This window comes from Euprymna scolopes, chromosome 39, assembly GCF_053919585.1.
Source record: "Euprymna scolopes isolate OS-2025 chromosome 39, ASM5391958v1, whole genome shotgun sequence".
Classification (NCBI taxonomy): domain Eukaryota; kingdom Metazoa; phylum Mollusca; class Cephalopoda; order Sepiida; family Sepiolidae; genus Euprymna; species Euprymna scolopes.
In genome coordinates this window covers 69,162,233-69,176,165 of record NC_136520.1, presented here as the reverse complement: position 1 = coordinate 69,176,165, position 13,933 = coordinate 69,162,233, and the positions used below count along the sequence as shown (strand labels likewise).

The 13,933-nt window shown below is 33.8% G+C and overlaps 2 protein-coding genes across 2 annotated transcripts in view; one reads left to right on the top strand and one right to left on the bottom strand.

Annotated features, from left to right (window-relative positions):
* Positions 1-1,136, bottom strand: part of LOC145263837 (cullin-2-like) — a 102,003-nt gene extending 100,867 nt beyond the window's left edge. The window contains exon 1 of the mRNA XM_080120910.1: positions 1,009-1,136. The gene's annotated coding sequence lies outside the window, so the exon portion shown is untranslated. The remainder of the gene's footprint in view (positions 1-1,008) is intronic.
* Positions 1,137-1,378: 242 nt separating this feature from the next.
* LOC145263835 (sperm-associated antigen 1-like) overlaps positions 1,379-13,933 on the top strand; it is a 135,668-nt gene continuing 123,113 nt past the window's right edge. The window contains exon 1 of the mRNA XM_080120908.1: positions 1,379-1,410. Coding sequence (XP_079977034.1) covers positions 1,394-1,410 — 17 coding nt within the window. The 5' untranslated portion in view covers positions 1,379-1,393. The remainder of the gene's footprint in view (positions 1,411-13,933) is intronic.

Genomic DNA, 13,933 nt, shown 5'->3' with positions numbered 1-13,933 from the left:
ATGAGTTTTACTTGATATTTTTTTTATTAAATTGTTAGATAAAAATACATAATAGTTACCAAACACCCTCTCTCCATGTTAAGAATGGCTTTCGAAATAGCGTTATTATTTTAGCACGGTTCAATAGGTGACGTGCAGTGTGCACTGCAGCGTGCACGTGCTCCAAACTAAACCAAAAACTGTTAAAAGTTACGTTAGGTTTATTTAAAAAAAAAAAAAAAAAGTTCGACTGAAAATCTGACCAAAATGGCCAATAGTAATTCAAACTGATTTAAAGTTACAATTTTTTGTTAATGTTTTTAAAAGACAAATAACTTAAATTTAGAACTAAAAACCTAATTTTAAACCAACGACTGATTTTGTTCGAAATTTGGGCGAAAACTGATCTAAATAGGCTAAATATACCAATAGTCCCTATACTACAATTGACCATTTACAACTTTATAGTGTTGATTGAAAAGAAACATGGACTTTTTTTTTTTAGTGGATTTATTCGCAGTTTTTAACTTCTAAAATAACCAGATTTATTTTTTTTTTAATTAATAATTCTTAGCTTCATATTTTATTTACATATCTTAAGAATAACCTTATTTCTTTCGTGTATTTTGTCAAAGAAACTTTATGAAAATTATTTGATTTCTATTATTTGGTATCAATGGAAACTCATTTTTAAGTCTATTCTAGTAGTAGCCTAATTTAAACAAGTAAATAAACAATCAGAATTGTCAGCTCTGAACAGCAAATAAAACGAAAACCCATAAAATCAGAATAAATAAACTAATAATCTCATACATCTTTTGTAGGATTCAGACCAAATATTTTTAAAAAATGTTGATCTATTTCTCTTATTGTGGGAATAAGTTGACATGTACATTATACAGATGGATAGCTTTTTTTCTTCTTCTTTTTTTTCGTTTCTTAGTGCGGGTTACAGGGCGAATAAATCGCATAAAATGGCTACAAAGAGTTTCATTTGTAGGAAAAGTTCAGATCTGAGCATTTACCTACCTGGATTGAGCAGGAGAGTAATTGAAGCGGGTTTAGAAAGACTTAAATTTAAAATAATATCGGAGAAACAGTCCGTTTACAGGTATACGACGCCATAATACTTAGCTATTTCGGTGCGAGATTTGTACGAGATCTCGCGATGGAGAATAACGGTACGCCGGAATAAAAGTTCGATTATTCGACTATTCTGATAACATTTTCCAACAAAAAGATTCCTTTAGTAATGAAATAAAATTAAAATCATAAAAATACCATAGAAATTATATTTAATTTTTATCCAAAAGAGACTCTCTCGCGTTGCCATCTTAAAAAATATATTATACGAAAAAAAAAGTGGTACTTGTGTATTTTAGTTTTTGAGAACACCTTTATTTTATTTTTGGTTATGACCACTAGGAACAGGTAAGAACATTAAGAAAATTCTATGAAAATGTTAGTTTCGCTGAACTTTTTCGTAAAAGCAAAACAAACGCACTAAATTAAGATACCAAAATAAAAGCATTGATTATATTAACATTTATTTATGGTTTTATTAAGTAATTAGAATTTCTGCCAATCTCTAACAATTGCGCTCCCTAGACCAAGTTGATGCAAATATGGAACGGAAGCCAGCAAGCATGAAACGGAATACGAAACCATACAGAAAATTATTTTTTAGAAATGCAAAAAAAAAAAAACTTTTTTATTGTTGTTTCGTGATAACACAAGTGTTAAAAAAAAAAAAGAAAAAACTTTATTTAAAGAAATCTAGAAAATAAAAATTTATTCTTTATTGTTTCATGGGTACTTGTACAGTTTAATCAAGACATTTAAAAATGAAACTATCGAAAAAAAAAAAAAAAAGGTTATATTGTAGTATTCGTTTTGGACTGAAGATCTCCGGAAGATTTCACTTAATTTGATTGATTAGTTTTTTTGTTTTTTTTTTACAGTGGAAAAACGCATTTTTATGAGAGCGTGTTGAAGTCAGTCATCTTGGATTTTTTTAACACGAAACGGGGAGATAACTCCATTTAAAGCGCTGACACTCCCTCCCCATCTTTAATACTAGCTTTTCTTCCTAAAAATCGAACCTTTTGCTCGGTATCATAACAAATAGTTTCTTCGCTGTAAAAAAAGAAACTACTTGATGAAATTAAGTGTAATTTTTTTTTTCGGAGGACTTCGTTCCATAACGGATACGTACAATATAACCTTTTTTTTTTTTTTTTCGATATTTTCATTTTTTAATGTCTTGATTAAACTGTACAAGTACCGTTTCATGATAATTCAAGAATTGTCAAAACAAAAACAATTTCTTGAAGCAAAACACTTCTCCATAGTTTCGCACTTCGCACACGAAACACGAAACAATAAAAAATAAAGAAAATTTTCGTTTTTATATTTCTATAAATAAAGTCTTTTTAAAATAATATATTAAATGTATTAAAACAAGAAGTGTTGAAACCGGGATAGTTTTTTTTTTTTTTTTTTTTTTTTAAATGGGGTGTTTCTGTGTGGTTTCGTGTTTCGTTTCATGCTTAGTGGTTTTCATTCCGTATTTGCCTTATCTCTATCCATTTCCACCGTCTTGGTTTTGTGAAATTACTGGATTTCCAAATAAATTACAACAGGCGTTTTTTGTTTTTTGTATTTTTTCCTGAAATGAATGAATGAAAATCGTCATGATAGGAAAATGTAGAACCCTCCCACCACCAAAAATTGTTTTGGTAATTTGTTTTATTAAATTAAACTTTCGTAATAAATAAAAATAATCACTAAGATTTATAGTTTGGAAGACTGAACAGTCATTATTGGGAAGTATGTGCCTTTTTTCTCTTTTACAAAATTTAAACGTTCGTAAGAACTTCTTGAATTATCTCCTCCTATTCTGAGTGGACGTCTTCAAAAATAAAAGAAAAAACTTGTCTAAAAAAAAAAAAAAAAAAATGCGCGATCGGCCTTGTAATGCTAACGACTTTACATTAATTGCTTTAAAGTGTTTCAAAATGATTTTCTTTATAAAAATAAAACTATTTTATCAATTTACATGATTTTTGGAATATGACGTTTCCGTTCTGTGACGAATACGTACATGATACATTTTTAGCATTCGTATTATTATGTTTTTATCTTTTAATGAAATTTAAACTTTAATGTAATACAACATAAAAAAAACTTGTCTATAGCTTGTCTGAGCTGTAGAGGACTAGAGTATATAAATCCTAGTCCTGTTACAAAAGAAAAATAATGAAACGACTGGAATGAAGGAAACAAAGACTCAATTGCTGGAATAGATAAACGTGTCGTTTATTTATTGTTGAAAGAATGAATGTTTTACATATAACACGTGTTCATGTCCATGTTCGGGTGTAACCATCGTTTGTTGCGGGACTGGTGGTGTAGAAGGAAATGTGTGTTCATCTCACGTTCGGGTCACTATTGTTTGTTCGCGCGTGGGAAGAGAGGTGAGTGAATGTAGTGGAAAATGGGAATGATAGTCCAGCGTGTAGACAAAGAAAAAGATAGAGGGTTGACATCAGTTAAACTTTGCGCCATGTTAGCCGTCAGCTACGCGGTGGTGTTCTCTGGCACAAGTAGTAGATAGAGAGAGAAAGAGTGAGAATGTCAATCCAGTTCATGGAGAGAGAAAGCGTATAAAGTGTACGTACGGTCTGTTAGCTCGTGCCCCCTACATAGTAGCAAGGGATGTGACGTGCGTGGGCGCCCCGACAGGGGGGGGGGGAGACGAATGGATCCGACGACCGCTCAGCTCGAGAGCTAAGTCGAAAAAGGGCTGAAAACAGCTTGTCTCTTGCTTTTATACTTGTTTCCGGTGGTCTTTTGCGCATGTGTGGATTTCCTTTGAAAGGGAAGTGACGTGTGTGGACGTGCGCGCATATGTTTGTGTGCGTATGTATATGGCAAGTAATATAGCTTGAAATGTGAATGCGTGTTTTTGTGTGAGACTAGAAAAGGCTCGCGCAGAGCTACAATCTGTGGTCTGCTCTTTACCAAACTTTAACAAAAAACACTCGACTAGCTACAACGACTATATACAATTTCCCCTCCTCTCTATCTGTGCTTAAATCTAAATGCAGATTTTATGAACAAAGTTTCTTTCCCAGAACTGCCCACCTATGGAACACTGTTTTAGTGGCCTGCTTCCCGGCCAATTACAACATAGTAGCCTTCAAGTCCAATGTAATCAAGTTCTTGTTGAGCCGTCCCCTTAAATAATCCAAATTCTGCCCAATCTACACCATTAACGACAACTACACTACAATCTTACATTTATTAATCCCCTTATCCTCGAGTGGCCTTCGGGCCTTGATAAGTGGTGACTCCCTTTTAAAATAAAAATTGCGTAGGCAATGAATTCTTGGTCCCCAGCCCATTAGGTTTCATGCCTATATAAAAGTTGGGGGGGGGGGTATTATTGATGATATTTAAATATCATAGACTCTTTAATTAAAAAATAAAATAAAATGCGGCACTCAAGAACAGCACCAACAAATAGCAATCAATTCGAACGTGACATATACATACAGGGTAGGACTATAAAGTTGTCGCCCAAAAGAAAACAACACTACAGCTTTATTTTAAAACTTTTATTGAAAAAAATCAATTCAGGTAACTTGATTATGTAGTAGAGCTGACATCTATTCAATGTAGCTGCTTTCAGCCTTAATCACCGCCTCAATACGGGTCTGGAACTGGGAGCATGCCTTTTCCACAAGCGCTAGCAGGAGCTCTACGAATGGTCAGCGGATGGTGGCGATCAGGCTGGCTTTGGTGCTATAGGCGGCCATGTTTGTGCTGCTCTTGACGTATGACCAAATGAAGTCGTCCAGCGGGTTCAGGTCAGGGGAGGAGGGGGATAGTGAGAGAAGGGTACAAAGTCGTAGCACTCCTGAAGCCAAGCCTAGGTCTCTTTGGATTTGGGGGTCAGTGCTGAGTCCTGCTACTACACCCAGAATCTGCCAGCGGCCACCTGATTGCATCAGGGGATCACCATACTATTCAACACATTCAGGTACACTTTGGTGTTGACTTTCAAGAAGCCCTTCAAAGATGTGAGGTAGCATGATGTAGCCTTCACATGAAAGCACACCAAAGACTATAACCGTGGTCAGAAACTTTGTTTTCATCACCCTTGCATTTTGAGGATGCTGACAATGGTCCTATTGTCATAATTTGAATTGGTAGAAAGCATCAGTTGAACAGCAGTGCATCTCCAATCTTGCTCATTGAACATAGTGTTACTTTTAGACATGATAGAAGGCGCCTATCGCTCTTGGGATTTGTACACAACTGGCCAACTAGTAGATAATCTACAACAAAAAAGGAAACCGGTTTTCATCAAACAGAAATGGAATCATGTTGTCTTTTCTAGGGTGACGATTTTATCGTTCCGCCCTGTATTTTTTAATATTAATGTATAAAGAATAGTTTTATTTAACACTATTTTTTTTTTTATTAATGGTGTGGAGTATTAACTCTCTTTTGCTTGGTAATCCGTTATGGAATTATGAAGTCTGATGGTCATCAATATGGAATTAAAATCCATTATATTTCTTATCTTTCTTATCTTTTTTTAAATGTTTTGGTGTAGACGGCTATGTATGAATCCATGTCTGGATAAACGAGACAGATTTAAAGAAAATGCGTCATTCATTGTCACTTGTATAAATAGAAATCCCTTGGTAACGATATGTAATCTATTCTGGGTTATGCCAGCATGTTGGAAATTGTGATTGCTGTGAGGGTTGGTTAAGTTGCTGCCGTATGTCAAACTCTGTAGCTGGAGGTCGACAATAGTGCCTTATATGGGTGCATGTTAAAGAGAACATGGAAAGAAAGAGAGAGAGCATGAAAGAAAGAGAGGAAGATATCTTTTCTTTCGCATGCAAGTCAGTCTGGTTTCCGATTTTGGACAGAATAGATTGTGTCACCGAAAGAAATGCAAATGCAAAAACGAGTTAAGAACAGCCAATAAGAAAGAATGTTGAACTGCCAAGACTGAGAAATAAATAAACCAAGCATTAATTAATTAAAGGAAGCCTCCAATTTGTTATTTTGTAAATGCAGTCCTTTTGTACAAATGACAAAGCCAAGAGGCAGAAAAAAGGTATGTCAACATTTGGTTATACACACATATAAGACATTATGAACACGGCCATCTTTACACACTAAACATATCACGATTACATACATAGATACAAAGAGACACACATAATGAAATTAGTGTTTTTATTTAATGTAACATGTTTGTTCAGCTCGAAAAACATACAGTTAACCGATGGCGCCGGACTCTATTGAACACGTTAAGTTGGGAAAATGAGTTAAAAATAGAAACTATACAAAATATTGTTAAAACCCCACCGAATATATCTCACGGTAACATATTGAGCTAGTTAGGTAGAAAAGTAACTTATCTTGCCTTCGATAACATTTATTTGTTATATATTTCTTTGTGACAACTTTTTCGAATCTGTGTGTGTGTAGTAATACAAACCCCATTTGGGTTCATTTATATATTTGGCTGTTCGAGAAGACGACAAAAATGTTTATTGGGTACTTGTACAGTTTAATCAAGACATTGAAAAAGTGAAAATGTCGAAAAGGGATTATATTGTACGTATCCGTTTTGAATTGGGGATCTCCGAAAAAGGATTCACTTAATTTGATCGAGTAGTTTTTTTTGTTTGTTTGTTTACAACGGAAAAACACGTTTTTGTGACAGCACGTTGAAGGTAGACATCTTGGAATTTTTTAATTTTTGTTTGGATTTTTAGAATACACCATGATAACTCAATGTAAAGCGCCGACACTCCCTCCCCATCTTTAATACTAGCTTTTCTTCCTAAAAATCGAACTGAGCTTTAAAAATCGAAATCTGAGCTCCAATCTCTCGCCAATCTTTCACGAAAAACACCCGTTTGGCTGAAACTACTGTCAATAATTTTCCCCACTCTTTATCTGTGCCTAAATCCAAATGTAGATTCCATGACCAGAGCTTCTTTCTCAGAAGTGCACGATTGTGGAACTCTCTTCCGTTCGCCTGTTTCCCACCAGACTACAACTTGGATGTCTTCAAATCCAACATAGAAATTCCTGACAAACCGCCCCCTTAAGTAAGACACTCTATCAAATCTCCAATACTAATGATTACTACAATACTATCTCATTGATTACTGTACACGCAATAACCCTTATCCCTGAGTGGCCTCCGAGCCTTGATAAGTGGTGACCTCCATGTAAAAAATAAAAAATAAAAAAAATAAAAAACAGACAAAATCCTTCCTTCCTTCGCTACATAACAGTAAGGTATTTATCCATTGGCGGAAATCTTCAGTGTGCATATTTCCTGGTAAATGGTTTTTACAATCTTGCGATTGAGTTAGGAGTACTGGTTTCTCATGAAACTGATTTGATTTTTCCTGCATACTGCATTTATAATCAAAATTGTATCAATTTCATCCTGTTTACTGTATTCATATGTGAAAAGACAAAAATTAGTCCCTGTAGAATTTACATGACTTTGGGGCAAAGCACGCAGTGAACATTCCACCATCTGTTTGCGTGGACGAACCTATGTTCTTTTAGATTTAGTTGTCTATTTTAAAACTTAAAATAATTTCAATTGAGTTTTTTTTTTTTTTTTTTTTTTTTACATAGGTATCACCACATTATCAAGGCCAAGAGGCCGCTCAAGGATAAGGGTTAAAGAGTGTACAGTAGAAATTGGAGAATATAGTAATTATTAGTAATGAAAATTCAGAAAATTTGTTAACTCATATGGAACGGCTCATCAAGAACTTATTTACGTAAGACTTGAACACAACCATATTGTACTCAGCCGGAAAGCAGGAAAACGGAAGACAATTCCACAGGTGTGCAGTTCTAAGAAAGAAGCTTTGTTCATGGAATCTACGTTTAGGTTTAGGCACAGATAAAGAGTGGGGGGAATTATTGATAGTTATTTCTCTTTGAACGCATACAACGGATCTGCTTGTAGAATTAATGAATCACTACAGGTGTTTGTGCCTAGGAAAGACTACCATCCAATTTCCACTGTAGACTTAACACACACGGTGGCTATGTTCCACCTGATCTCATTAGCTACCCAAAAGTTAATTTTAGAAATCATGGTAATCATGTCGTTTCCTGACCCATGTAATTTTATCAGAAGAACCATATACAGAAGCTTAAAAACTTTATTTCAATTTATTTTTAAATTCTGACATACTGAGGATATGTATAAAATAGAGGAGAAAAACACTTTAAATTCGTAAATTAGCCAAGGTACTGGCATAGATCCGACATAGCCAGTAGTTGATATAAAAATGGAAATGAAGAGGAACTCAAATGAAAAGAAGTAGTCTTTTAGTAAAGTCTTTTTAATTAGAAAAAAATAATTTATTTGAAATAAAATATTTATAAAGTTATTTGCTTTGCAGCATATTTATTTAAAATCATCTATCTTTATATCTATAAAAGTGAAAATGTGTGAGGACACCTCTTAACCTATATACTCAACAAATTTTGATCTACAAACTTGAAATTTCGTATATAGGATATTCAGACATGTGGAAAAATTTTTAATTGGTTTTGATTCGGTTGTTGGTTGGTTGGTTGTTTTTGTTTTACAGCATATCAACCCTTTTCAGGTTATTTAATGCCGAATCCAAAGATTTTGAAGGAAAAATTTTTAATAGAATATATTTGTTGTTTTCAAGTCGGTTTCTATTCAACCCATAGTTGGGACCCTAACACGTACTACCACTCCGGGTCAGAGTGGACCTGGGAACAATGGTAATTAAAGGGTGGCTCCACACTCCCCAAAGCCCACAAGCTGGGGCCTCACCACTGAATATAGTTTAAGGTCATATCCAGGACACCCATTGAGGGACTTTTACCCTCTGTAGGGAGGCATTCAGTGTATTCTAATGCCCCACCGACAGGGCCGGGTTTTCATTCGGAAAAAAGGGCTGTTAAGGGGGTCAAAATTGAAAAATGGGTACATGGGAGACCACCGGATTTTTATCTGTTTTAAACTGTTTGACGACTGCACATGCATGGTCGTAAAACATGACATCTTTATGACTTGATTTGAAAATACTCTTTAAAAGTCATATCAAGCTGATGCAATGATTATCATACTTGACCCACTGTCTTTTTTTTTTTTTTTTTTTTACTTTAGGTTTTGGTTTTGATCTCAGCTTGAGTATTTTATTTTTAGCGAGGTCCGTTCGTCGCGGTGGATACTCAGATAGCATGTGTTCTTGCCTTTTAGATGTCAACTGGTTTTATGTTCTTTGCTCTTTGTGTGAGTCGATTTATACGTAAATTAGCTTAACTCTCGCTAGATTTCGCAGGGGGATCGCTTCTCTGCTACATATCTTTTTTGTTTTTTACTAACAAGAAATGAACTGTTTGGAAAAAAACATAATACTCGCATGCACATGTCTCAGTTTCTGTATGAATTAAAATATAATATTCATGCATATTTTACGACTGAACAATGCTAGTTTTTATATAAATTGTGGCATCGTTTCTAGCTTTGATAGGGCTATTTTTGACAACGATAGCACCTTTCTGTATAGTCAAGAACTACACCGGTACAGGAAATGATAATTACTGCTGGTTATCAATTATTGATACTTATTGCATACATTCTGATGGAAAACCTATCTAAGAACACTGCTAGCCACATAAAGTACCTTCCTGTGCCATTTCATAAAATTCGGACCAGCCGTTTTCAAGTCTTTTGGAAACGAATGCACAGACACACAGAACCACATGCAGACAAATATATATATATATATATATATATATATATATATATATATATATATATATATATTCAATAAGTATTAATAATTTTTAATACCTACGCAATCAACAGTAATTATCACTTCCCATACTGGTGATTGCAGAAGCGTCCGTAGGTATTAAAAATTATTAATACTTATTGAAAAAATATTATATATCTATAATATAAAGCTGTGTGTGTGTGTGTGTGTGTGTGTGTGTGTGTGTGTGTGTGTGTGTGTGTGTGTGTGTGTGTGGTCACGAATAGGCTCCTACATGGTTGACTATTTTAAAAAAACTGATCACATATAATGATAGAAGATGTATCGAGACACAGGAATGGGTATGTTTGATCCTGCAGAATAGTGGTTCATTAAAATTGTGGGGTCTGCGTTCGCACCTGACCCACAAAGTATGGAAATAAAAAATTTAAAAATTTAAAAAAAAAACGTAAGTACACTTTATACGCTTTCTATCTCCATGGCCTGGATTGACTTTTTCTCATTCTCTCTCTATACTACAATACACTTTCCTTCTCACCAGCTAACAACGAGAGATGCACACCACACTGGATTGACTTTCTCTCTTAATGACAATAGACTTTCCTCCTCACCAGTAAACAGCGAGAGATGAACGCGGGCATGAACACGTGTTGTACCCTTTTCTTTCATTTGTTTCTTCACAAAATAAATTCCTGTTCGTTTAATTCAAGTAAACGTGTTGTTCGCTCCTTCCTCAAAGCAATTCATTTTTCCTTTCCCAATTTAAATCATTTCTCCTATTTTGTATGACTGGGGGATATGTATAATATATCCACCAGTCCACTACAATGTGAACAGACCAAACCTGCAACAATATACATTCACATTAGAACCACTGCATAATCACACTGGTGTTTGCTCAGTTTGTTTTGGTGACCTCCTTTTGCATTATGTTCTGCAGTCCTGAACGTGCTGCCTCAGAATTGTGTAAATGAACATTGTATCATTGTCACATTTTTAGAGTTGTGTATTGTCAAACTATCACAATATTCCTATGTTTTATGCATTCCCTAATTAGCTTAGTAGCCTCTGTCTATTGCTAACGATTTTTATGACTATCTATGAAATAAATCTCAAACGTCTGTGTATGTGTTTGTATGACCACTAAAAACTTTTGTCATCTGTATTGTACAGGCACAAACGCAGTATTGTTAGAAAGAGTGATCTCTCAGACAAAAATATCGAAAAATTGGAAAAGACTATCCATTATTTTGTGTAGAAATGTTTTGTTTGAAGGGGAGGGGTCAAATAAAAACCTTGCTTTTGACACAGTTTGCTTGCAAACCGCACATGCATTAACCATCATTATGTTCTTCATTTAAAAAAAGCTAAATTTGCCACATTATAACATCTGTGTCCTCCTGGACCCATTGATAACGCATTTGCTTACTAACTTGAGTTATGCACACATGTTTTTTTTTTCTTTTTTTTGCTTACAAAATTTTGTTTTCAATTTTGTTTCCGGCTGATGCAACCCAAATTCTGTCCCCCCCCCCTCCCGTTGTCACAATTTTTTTTTTTTTGCAACTGAGCAACGCTAAGTACTCCCTCCCACACTAGTGGCTTAATAAAGGAAAAAAAAAAGGGTAATAATCAATTAAATCTTGTTTTATTAAAATCCTATGTTTTATTGTAAAAATGGGTGCAAGTCCAGAGCTCAACCTTATTAACAAACAAAAATAAAGAACCATTTTTAGGAAAGTTATATGCGTGAGTGTACAAACTCCTTAATAAAATATTAATTTAAAACACAAGTGCACAGAATAATTAACCGAAACCTCTTTTTCAAACAAAACAATGTAAGAAGTGGGACTGTCCGAGGTGAAAGAAAGAAATAGAATGTTCTAGAATGTTCCCATATCGGGAGGTAGAAACGTGAAGTGTCTCCAGGTTGTCCAGTGGAGGTCTTCAGTGAAGTAGTCGCAGCTTGGAGGGAGTCAGTGGACAAAGAGTGGGAGCAGAGAGGTCTTTCTTCTTTGCTGGTCCGAGTTCTCCTCTGATTACCAACAGGGGTAATTAGTTCCTTAAGCAACATATAGGATTAATGCACCCTGCTAGCTGATTGGTCAGTACATGGTTGCATTAGTCAGCAAGGGGACATTAATCCACAAGAGAAAATAGTACATTATTGTGACTGGTACACATCTTTATTTTTGAAACTTTATGAGGGAGCGAGAATGGTGTGTCTTGATCATATTTAATACTAAAGGGAGACAACTCAATTCAAACTACAGATTTTAAAATCAGCTTGGTAGTGGCTACGATATACTATTAATCGCTATAAATCATGCAAAAAATATTTTCTCTCTCTAAAAAATAAAAAATAAAAAAATCTAAAAAATTATATAAAAATCTAAAAGATTAAATAAAAAAAATACTGAAGTGATTTTTGGAATATGACATTTTCGCTCCGTGACTAATACGTACATCATAAAGATTTTTTCTGTTTTTTCTTTGTTTGTTTGTTTGTTAATAATTAGATTGAACTCTGAGCAAGATATTTCTAGAAAATTGTCAATTGTTGACAGAGAGTAGAGCAGTAGGATCGCAGTAGATTTGCAGTAGAAACAGCAGGAGCAGTCTGCTTGTTTGTAGCTGTGTGAATTTTAGCAGCAGGGTTACCAAATTGGCCTTTTTAAGGCCAAATGTCGTGAATCGGCCTTTTTTGAAGTAGTTTGGCCTTCAAGAATTATATTTGGCCTTTTTTTTAATAATTTTGGCTTCAATTTTGGCTTTTTTTCTGCTCTACAAAAAAAATATTTCAATTTGATAGTAATTATTAAAGAAAACGTTATAATTAATTTGTTAAAAACTTTGGTCTTCAATATTGTGTAGGACTTTTTAAATTTTGGCTTTTTCTTCACTATTTTATGAAATATATCTTTAATTCTATATTATTAGTAAAAATTTTACAACTTTGTATTCTTGAAGCAGTTTGGACTTCAAATGTTTTATTGTTTCATTTTTTTTTTAATTTTTAGATGTTTTTTTCCAATGATTTTACATAAAAGATATATCTGATAATAACTATTAAAGAAAACGTTGTAATTAAATATTTTTAAGCTGTTGAGTATATGTGATACAACCCTTCAGTAAACAACATCTCCTTTCAGGCTTCTTTCAGTTAAGTCAGAGAAAGACAGTATTTAGTATCAAAAGCTAATCATCGATTTTCACCATTATTCATTGAAGGTCAAATATTAATTGACCAATCTGAACTAACATCTTATCAAATGTAGGAGTTCAAATTATGTTATTAACTTGTAGAGATATGACGTAAAAGGCATTATTGTTAAAGGAGATTGAATTTTTTTGTTTTAAAGTAACGAATCATTGGGAGTTAACTATAAATTACATATGAAGAGTAATTATTTCAAAGTGAATTCTTGATTGGATATTTGTTCCCAACTTTTCCATTTTGATTTGTCTCATTTTGATTTCAATTTTCGTATATCTTGAATTAAATTTTATGAGAGCATTTAAGTGGTGTGTACATAAAATGTTGGTTTATTTGATTTGCAGCAAAAATTGACAATAAATTGAAAATAACAACGAGGCCAAAGTTGTTTGGCGGATTGAGAAGTGTGGTGGGAGGGGGGGTCAATAATCATAAGACATTTTGTCTTACAATGTTTTAAAGCTTACTCTAAACTAATTAATCCCCCTAATACCACATCCACTTTATGGGCCTAATCTTACTTCAAATATGTTTTTTAATATTAATTTTACATTAAAAAAAATGTCATGCAAGCTGGAGTGGGATAAATTACAAACAACCAAAAAAAGAACAAAATAAAATGAGAGAAAGGGCAGGTTAGTAAAGCTCTCTAAACTAAACATTCTAAGTGTAGCCTGTTCACTATTTTCAGGATTATAAAACAAAACAAGCAAATCAATCTCAAAGTGGGAGTGGGAACTAGTGGGTGATAAAAAAAAATAGGGATAGAGAATGAGCAACGATTGCGATTTCCAAAATAAAGTTGTTTTGCTTTAATAAAGTACTTAATACATATATATATATATATATATATATATATATATATATATATATATATATATATATATATGCAAGATCTACAGCAGATGTG